This window comes from Sinohyriopsis cumingii, chromosome 12, assembly GCF_028554795.1.
Source record: "Sinohyriopsis cumingii isolate HCF-2022 chromosome 12, ASM2855479v2, whole genome shotgun sequence".
Lineage (NCBI taxonomy): Eukaryota > Metazoa > Mollusca > Bivalvia > Unionida > Unionidae > Sinohyriopsis > Sinohyriopsis cumingii.
In genome coordinates this window covers 120,178,288-120,188,785 of record NC_142972.1, presented here as the reverse complement: position 1 = coordinate 120,188,785, position 10,498 = coordinate 120,178,288, and the positions used below count along the sequence as shown (strand labels likewise).

Here is a 10,498-nt window from a genome sequence, read left to right as displayed (position 1 = left end):
AAGACTTATATTCTCCATTATTTTTCTCTATCAGATCCTGGAACTTCTCAATCTTCCTTTCATATACTTCTTCCATTTGTTCTTCCCATCTGTCTGTCAGTTTCATCAAACTGATCCTATTTCCAGTCACAGACCATACGGTGTCTGAACAAAGCAATGTCTGCACAACTTCCGGAAATTGGGGTTTTCCCAGGTCTTCTCTCCAATGACTGTTTCTTGGAATATTCCAGCACTGTTTGTTGTTGTAGATTTCTTTTGTCTCTTGTAACCAAATTGGATGAACTAGGAACCTGACCTCCCCGAGTTTTGGACCTTCCATAATTTTTTCTCCAAAATGCAATCTCTTTCCAAACCTGTGTATGGTCTCCATCTGCATCACCCTTGGACCAAGGCAACCCGATTTGATGATAGAAAGTGCTGTAGTGTAGCTCATTTCTGGCATAAGAGGCATGTAGGATCATGTCTGGTTCCATCTGTATAGATGTGCTACCGATTTGAGAAAATCATACATGGACTGAAGCAGGAATTGGGATTTGCTATGGTTTGTATTACCAAATGTCTATGTGAGTTTCCTCTCTGGTAATTGCCTTTGTGTCCAGATTGCTTGGACTGCTCTTGCTGACCTCTTTTCAACCATACCTCTATGAATTTATTCCTTGACCATGGTAATTTGGTCTGTTGGGCTTGATGCAATCCATTTTTCAGATTTCCTTGAACTGATCCTTTATCTTCCTTTATTTGTAGCCCAATGATATCTATATGCATCAGTTTGCTCTCAGCTACATTCTTGCTAATGGACCACCTTCTTCCTGTCCTAACTTTTATTCTTGCTCCAGTTATGTTCTCATCCTTTCAATCCCTCAAATTTATCAGGTGTTTAGCATTGGCCACCTTGTATTCCTCAGCCCGTAATGTTAGAGGCAGCTGTAGTTTGCATGACTTAACATAAATACCAATACTGGCAAATTATGGAGGAACACCTAGCCATCTTTTCAGATGTATGTTGATAACATATTCTAGTTTCTTGACTGTGCTGATAGGGATTCATTCACTACAAGTGTCCATGTGAACCTTGGAAGAAAACCATGCTAGCAGTAATGTTTGAAGGTGGATTGGCATCATCAGAAAAGATTTGAAAGGCCTTCATACTATGATGTTTTTTTCAAATTTGTCAAGTTTTGTTGAGCAGCATTTGAGAAATCATTTTGAAATTTTTTCTAATTTTAGTAAAAGTGGACATATCTTGTGGTGGATTGGCATTACTGAACACATTTGTAAGCCTTCATGCCAGGATGCTTTGGTCATGTTCCGTTTCTTGAGAAGTTGTAAACAGCAATTGTAAACAGATAACTGCATGTACAAATGACCACACCATAAGCATTATCGCCAGATGCGCTAAAAATATTTATACCAAAAAGCACCTCTTTCATCTATTGTGTATGCAGATGATGCTTTACACCAGATTACTGGTGAAAGGTCATGCAATACAAAACTATCATCCTTACAATTTTCATAGGGTCTGGATAGTGCCACTGAAAATGACTTGGTTTGATTCATGGTTCTGGCTTGTGTAAGATTGTCCATCAAAAGTTGGTGGTATTACCTTTGTTTTCTCTCTATTTTGGTTAGCACATTAAAAATACATGCCAAAAATTATCCAAAATTTATCTAAAAATACATGTAGATAGATATGCATATGAGAACAAAATGTAGGGTATCAAATGATGGATGGAAAAGTATCCTTTTTTGGCTAGATATGCTAACAAGGTCGTCCCTATAGTCAGGGTCCTACCAATTCCAAATCGCGCCCATATATAGTTTTGGAATTCAGTTCAAAACCAGCAGAAAGGCCTGATATTACTCACATCACTTGCATAACTCATCAGCTGACCATATCACAAAGCAGGCTTATGGAAAGAAAACCTAGATAAGCTTTATATCATACTCATTTTACATGTCTTACTGCATCCCAACAAAAGTTTGTTCAACAGATAATGGTACAAATATGCAGTCTCTTTTCATAAATGAAGTCATCCAAGATCTGGATAATGTAAATCATTTACAGAGTTGTATAAAACTGGATGAAAAATCTCGAAGAAAAGTAACATGCTTGGCCAATCATACATCCCATTAATATGCACCAATCTCATTTATTTACAGACAGTGTATTTGACAAGGACAATACAAATTTACAGTGTAGCAAACTGACTGGAATTCATTCTATCAAGTAGTAACATAGTAACAAACTCAGCCAATCACATAAAAGATTACAACATTAATATGCATAGATCCTACTCCAAATCAAACTGCTCAACATCTCACCCAATCTGATACAAGGTTGTATCAAATAAAGTGCATGAATTTCACTCATAACCATACTGAACCAACGTTTTAACACATTAACCCCTAGTGACGACTTTACGGGGCAGGAGGTAGTAGCCTACTGCCGAGCTCTGTAGCATCATGATCATGCAAGATACACTAAAGTGGGTGGTATTATAGAAAGGTAGACAGATGTAGCTCTACAATGATACCAAATAATTTGGAATATCTAGTTGCACTACAAAACACAAATAGAAAAACCTCTTTTTCTGGACCCGACTTTTTTTAAACGCAAAATACGTCCTTGGTCGGAATCCCATTTTGTGTCTGATTTTAGACTTTTTGGTCTCAGATCTAAGGCAAACCGCTACGAACTGCAAACAGACAGATGAGCCTTTGCAAAAAGAATGATAAGATGGGCATTTGGAATAAAGAGTGGTCTCCATGCAAAAATAATGGCTCCATTTAGCAAAAAAAAAAAAAAAAAAAAAAAAAAAAAAGTAGGATAAAATGGGCATTTGAAATAAAGAGTGGTCTCGATATGAAAATAATGGGTCCGTTAAGTAAAAAAAAGAAAAGAGAACTCCAACTTTTACCCTTCTGCTCATGCACAAGTGAAATAGCCAACAAAAAATGATGTTTCTAACACAACTAGGCAGTATGTTATTGAAAGATGACCGCAGATTTGGTGTTTTCAAGTCTATTCAGAAATAGCTTTCAAAATGTGTTTCCTACTCGATTTTCAGGCAAAAAGCTCCAGGGGTTAATGTGTTAAGACATGGGTCTGTTTACCAAGACTAATCAAAATCCTACCATAAATAGAGTTTTTGGAGTGGTAAAAAGAACAACTCCATAACATATGCAAGACCATTTCATAAATAAAATTCTTCCGATTTCTTGACAGTAATAGCCTATTTCCCCAAGTTTTTTGTATATAAAAACAACTTGTTCATACATACAGCCTCTCAAATGTTAAGAAGCTCAGCCAATCATATTCAAGATCACCTTTTTAATATTGTTGGATCTTGCTCATAATAAAAAGCATTATATATCTTTATGTGAGCCAAAATTGACTCGCCATGCTTTCCTGAGTGGTAATAAACCAAGGCGATCAGATGCAAGATAACCTCAATGCATAGATCTCATTTATTATAAAATTTCCCCAAGGTCTTGATGATAGAAGCACATATTCCAAGTATGATCAAATTCAGATCAGAAATAAGACTTCCAGGAGCGGTAACAAGCTTAGCCAATTAAATTCACGATTACTACTTAATATGCATGCACTTTACTCATTATCAAACTTTCGAAGATCTTCAAGATACGAGCATATATTCCAAGTTTGAAAAAAATGGGACCTCAGATTGGTACCATCTGCACTTAGGACCAACCAGACAATATAAGAAGCCTCTAAGTGAAAATGCCATGTTGACAATCCATTTAAGAGCATCAATAAAAAGATTTTCAAGCTGGCCAAAATTACAAACATATTGGATGTTGGATTGGCACCATTTTCATTTAGGACCAACTAGACGTCATACAGAAGTTATGATAACAAACTTGTGCTGATGAATGGACAGCCATCAATGGACAATGGACCAACCCAAAGCTCTTCTGGTCTATGACCAATACAGCTAAGGAGGTTAAACAATCAGATACAAGATCACCTCATTAATATGCATGAATCTCATTTATTATTGAACTTGTCAGAAATTAAACGTTTTTAAACCATATTCCAAGTTTGACTGAAATTGGATTAGAAATATGGCATCCAGAATGGCAACAGCAATTGCAGATGGCATAGCACATAATGGGCAGGTGAACTACTGTATATACTGTACAGGGTTATATGTCAAGTCAAGACAGGTGAGCTACTGTATACACTGTATAGGGTTATATGTCAAGACAGGTGTGCTACTGTATACACTGTACAAGGTTATATGTCAAGTCAAAACAGGTGTGCTACTGTAAAACTGTACAGGGTTATACGTCAAGTCAAGACAGGTGAGCTACTGTATACACTGTACAGGGTTATATGTCAAGACAGATGAGCTACTGTATACACTGTACAGGGTTATATGTCAAGACAGGTGAGCTACTGTATACAATGTACAGGGTTATATGTCAAGTCAAGACAGGTGTGCTACTGTATACACTGTACAGGGTTATATGTCAAGACAGGTGAGCTACTGTATACACTGTACAGGGTTATATGTTAAGTCAAGACAGGTGTGCTACTGTATACACTGTACAGGGTTATATGTCAAGTCAAGACAGGTGTGCTACTGTATACACTGTACAGGGTTATATGTCAAGTCAAGACAGGTGAGCTACTGTATACACTGTACAGGGTTATATGTCAAGTCAAGACAAGTGAGCTACCATATACACTGTACAAGGTTATATGTCAAGTCAAAGCAGGTGTGCTACTGCAAAACTGTACAGGGTTATATGTCAAGACAGGTGTGCTAATGTATACACTGTATAGGGATATATGTCAAGACAGGTGAGCTACTGTATACACTGTATAGGGTTATATGTCAAGACAGGTGAGCTACTTTATACACTGTACAGGGTTATATGTCAAGTCAAGACAGGTGTGCTAATTATACACTGTACAGGGTTATATGTCAAGTCAAGACAGGTGTGCTACTGTATACACTGTACAGGGTTATATGTCAAGTCGAACTGCAAACAACAAAGATCTGGATCTGGCAGAGCATAATGCACCTGGAGATCTGGGTACATGTTCTCTGTTGTACTGATTACACATAACAAATTGCACAGACCCAGACTGCCAGCACATTATGCAATGTCAAATCTGGATCTCTCCAATTTGCAGCCGGTATCATCTTATAAGCATGTATATATGGAAATTACACTATGTGAAGAAAGAAAAAAAGATTGAAACAAATGTAGACTAACAGGGCAATTTTAAGATTCTGAGAACTGGGTTAATGGGGTTTCATCTTTATTTTAAATGTTGTCACTGTAGCATGTTGTATAGAGTACTGCAAGAGTGTGTGATGGAGGAAAAAATAATTTGAAATTTGAAAGGTGTAAAGGAATTACATAATATTTTCATTGTGCCACATAATTAATTTACAAAATTAAATTGTACAAAACTGAGAACTGGTCAGATCCCAAATACAGAAAAATCATCAATCTGGACTGTTTATCCAGAAACCTCACTATCTGGATTAGTTCAATGTGAACAGAATTCCTAAACATTAATTTGCTCCGTAAATCCAAAAATTCATGTTCTGGATCAGGAAATCAAAATCAGGGACTAAAGTGTCAAATTATTATAAAACCTGCTTCGATAATCTGGAAATAACCTGTCCAAAAATAAGAAACTTCAAAAAATCGCTGATGAAAGTAGTCAGTCAGATAACACAGATTCACTATGCAAATTTGAAGGTGTGTCAAATTATCAATCTCTGATTGGTCAAATTCTAGTACTATATTAAAGTTATAAACTGATCACATGATAATGTGTTTGGAAAAACTTCAAGTTGCATGAGCATACTGTAACCAGCAATTGTATAACAATGTGTTTTTGCTACTCGTACAAATCGTGATAAAACTCTAAACTTTCAACATACGATTAATATATTATGTGCTTCATTAAGTCTCTTTGTTGTTTACCAACTATATGTAACAATCACAGTTCTATGACAGCTGTACAAATAAAGTTGACTGATTTAAACTTTGGACAGATTAGGGCTTCACTTCAGAATAAACTGTGATGTCAATTATTGGTTTATTAGCAGTTGTAACGGTTGTAAAAAAATACCAATAACAATAACTGCATTTTAATAGTTTATATTAATGCATTTCACCGTGAGAGATCAGTTTGTATTAGTTATACTTTCTACATTATTATGGCAACACAATCAAGCAAGCATAGATGAGAAGAGATATCAACCAACATAAAAAAGATTTGGTAGCACAAAGATAACCCAAAAGCTACCATTCAAGATACTGCCTGCATATTATATCTGACCCATCTTTAGACACTGACTGGCAAGTTGACGATTGCAGACATCATAAAAAACAGAGTCAAATGGTTTTCAGCACCTGCCAAATCAGCCGATCTAACCATCAACATGTGGTCCTCAAACACGTTGGTGCATATTATAATAAGTGAAATAAACACAAGATGTATTAATTTTAAAAAATTATTGAATATACAGTACATGTACAGCTAGCAAATACATGTACACTGTACAGTTAGAAAATACATGTACACTATAAAGTACATATACTGTACATGGTATGATGACTGCTTAAGATAAAAACGTGCATGATTCAATTATCTGAAAAACTCAATAATTTAGACATATTCACTGTGAACGACGGTGTCTGGGTTAACAAGGTTCCACATTATATGCATCAACAATAACAAAAACTTCACTTGGAAATGAGAGTGATTTTGTAATGATTGATTTATTTATACTCATATTCTGAAAATGAGTGATTTTGTGTGTGTGTCTGTGTGAAAAGGATTTTTAACGTAGCTTTAACAATTTTTCAGTCATATCTCTACGATGTCTGCAGTGTGGCAGTTTATAGTTATGTCTAGGACTGGGGCATCATGCTGCAGACATGTAGTATGATGTCCCACCCAGTCACATTATCTTGTGATTTTGTAATGATTTATTTATTTATACTTGTATTCTGAAAATGCATTTTGTTTAATTAGTGTAATTACTTGCTGAACAGTTTCCTGTAATTACTATCTTATCAACAGTATGCATCAGTTGACTGTAATTGCTATCTTAACAAAAGATGATAAACACTGCTTGTGGGTAGCATATGTTTCAGTACATTCATTGCAATGTGGATAATCATTAACAACAAATACATTTTATATCCAGACACACCTGCAACAGAAATCTTTTAAGTTATGTCAGTAATAATTAACACCTAGTCACCTTGAAATTGGTGACATGCATCAAAACAATTTTTGACAAGTCAACCTCTGAGAGCTGATAAGCTCAGCACGTTTTATTGGACCAGAAAATCAGCTACACAGTTTCAATGGCCAGCCTAATGTCCACATGCCAACCATTAAGCCTTTCAATGGCCAGCCTAATGTCCACATGCCAACCATTAAGCCTTTCAATGGCCAGCCTAATGTCCACATGCCAACCATTAAGCCTTTCAACGGCCAGCCTAATGTCCACATGCCAACCATTAAGCCTTTCAATGGCTAGCCTAATGTCAAACATGCCAACCATTAAGCCTTTTTCACCTAATTATGTATTACACTTTACTGTACATCAAGTTTTGTTTTTCCGATATATATTTACAGTGACTGTATATGACTCATTTCCAAGAAACCAGATGGGTTTCTTTATTTTGAAACTTTACTTCACATGTCCATTATACTGACAATCAAGTTAGATAGTGGACCTGTCTGAACTTTTAGAGAAAATGTTTCAAGATGTTGAGCAAAATGAGCTTTAACAGTTTGACTTGTGGATGAAAAATCTTAGAGCAGCAGTGTCTTTTTAAACTTCAAAACATGTCAGATCAAAAAAAGATAAATTGCCCATTTTGACATGATGCAGATCCAGGTTAGTAGCAAAATTAAATGTATATTTTTTACACAGTGTACTGCAATTATGGCACGTAATATATATAGATTACGCATTTTTATGCTCAGATCATGCTTTTTCTGCAACTTATATTAGCAAAAATTAGGCTTACACCTTTCTTAGGGTTGGCATGTATGCTAATGATTAGAAAGAAGCCTGCTCACCATCTGTGGTTAGGTTCAAACTCAAAAGTCAGTAAATAAAGTATAATTGCAAATATGATGATTCAAACCAATAACTTAATATCTAAATATAAATTCCTCTTTTGTCAAAACTTCAAACAATAAGTACTGTCATCATCACATTTTCATGAGAAAATGAGGCTGACTTTGACACTGACATTGACTAAAGTGATAGACTGAGAGTGTATCATAAAGCATAGGTCTGATAAATCAATGTGACAGTGGTAATTTTTGTGACAGAAGCATGTGGTAAATACTAAATAAAGATACTGAGTATAAAATGGACAGAACTTAAAAGTCAACTGGACATGGTTAATTTTGGTCCCTCTCAATTTGTTTTCCATTCCCTACAGGCAAGTACTTGCGAACTTTAACTTGACAGAGCTGAATCTAACTTGTCCCATGAATATGTCAAATGGATTTGTCCATCCTTGCATCTCGGTCAACAATAACCTTTAGTGCCAATGACAGTTCACTTACTATTTAATGGAAATTTCTGTGCAATAAACAAAGCTTAAAATTGTGACATACAAAACTTTGATGACTGCAAAAATCTGGATAAGCATATGGGGTATGAACTGTATATACAGGTGATGCTCGATTTACACAATAGTTAAGTTCCCGAGGATATGATGTAAATAAAAAATTAGCATAAATCAAAAGTAATTTTCCCATGGGATGCTTGTAAATTAAAGAAGTTCTTAGGCAAATTATACATCTAAGTATTAAAGTAATGATTATTTATGCATAATTTTCAAACAAATTAATACATATAGCATTTACGTGAGCTGCACATGAGTCACAGCATATGGCACCAGCAATGGTGTAATAAGGAGCATAGTGGTGCAAATTGAAATGTTATTTCTTTCATTATAAATGGTGTTAAAATGAAAGTGCATAAATTGAACTGGCATCACCTGAAACAATACCTTAAGTGAGCATCACCTGTAATTAATATGTCTTCAAAATCTTGTAACAAAATATTACACCCGTTGTGCAAATGATTAACATGTCCTTCAGCAAATATGAAAGGCCTGGTCACTGGCCTATGGGACAATGGTCATATGAAAGGCCTGGTCACAGGCCCATGGGACAATGGTCATATGTAGGCCTGTTTACTGGCTCTTGGGAAAATGGTCAACGGTAGGAATATTTACTTCTTGGAGGAATAAATGATTGTTTCCCAGGTGGTTTCATGCTCACAGTCTAGGTTATCTACTTCGTTTTCTACCCTGATCAGGTTCCCATCTGGTAATGAAAAAATAAATAAGACATCAATTTGAGTCAGATCCTTAAAATGAAAGACCAAGAAGCAGATCAAGTTTTCAAAACATAACTCCATTAATTTACATTATTATTCATTATAACAATAAAACTAACAATAAATCAAATAGAGCAATGACTTGTGCTTTTTTCATAGACTCTTGTATATTAAAAAAAATGAGCTGCACATAATATCTGCACAGTAAAAAATAATGAACATAACAAATACATCCATGTAATAAACTCCAAGACTGGACAAAAATGATGGGGAATTTGTCTAACAAAAAAAAGTCACTGCTGGCTTTCTCCTACAGTTGACATCATTACAAGATTAAATCTATTCAAACACAACAGTAAGAAATTCATTTATAGATCCCATGAATACTTGCTTATCAGTGATTTGCTAAGAGGTTTCAAAGGTCACTCCATACCTTGCAAATTTAGTCTGCAATGATGCAAGGGGCTTGATAAACTATTTGGATGTCAGATGAGAACATAAGAGCTTAATAAGCAAACACAAACAATGAAAACAACAAATCAGTAAGAAGTTTCATATCAACTGTAAAAATGGCAGAAGCCTAAAAAAATTGGCATGTAGCATGTGATTTGGATTTTTAATGTAGCTTTTAAAAACAAAAATCAGTCATAATGCTGTGATGTCTGCAGTGTAGCAGTTTATAGTAATGTCTAGCACTGGGGCATCATGTTCCACCAATCACATTATTCTGACACCAGGCCTACCAGTTCTAACACTAACCTCTTAATGCTGAGTGCCAAGCGAGGCAGCTGCTAGTACCCTTTTTTTCAGTCTTTGGTATGACTTGGCTGGGGTCTGAACTCACAACCTCCTGCATCTGAGGTGGATGCTTTAACTGCTAGGCCACTAAAGTGGTCCCAGTATGAAGTTGTAGTTGTAGTAGGGTTTAACGCCATTTTTCAGCACAAGATAGGCTATATATGGCGGCCAGTATAACTAGTGGAGGAAGAACCCTGCAAAGCCCCAGGAAGAAACACCAACCCAAGAGAAGCTACTGGCAAGCTTTCTCATGTACCCATGTTTGCTGAGCCTGAGACTCGAATCCATGCAGAAAGAGGTGAGATGGCAGTGATTGGAATGGTGAGTGCTTT

The 10,498-nt window shown here is 35.8% G+C and overlaps 1 protein-coding gene across 1 annotated transcript in view; it reads right to left on the bottom strand.

Annotated features, from left to right (window-relative positions):
* Positions 1-3,993: 3,993 nt before the first annotated feature.
* Positions 3,994-10,498, bottom strand: part of LOC149787345 (nibrin-like) — an 82,746-nt gene continuing 76,241 nt past the window's right edge. The window contains exon 17 of the mRNA XM_089977897.1: positions 3,994-9,355. Coding sequence (XP_089834023.1) covers positions 9,319-9,355 — 37 coding nt within the window. The 3' untranslated portion in view covers positions 3,994-9,318. The remainder of the gene's footprint in view (positions 9,356-10,498) is intronic.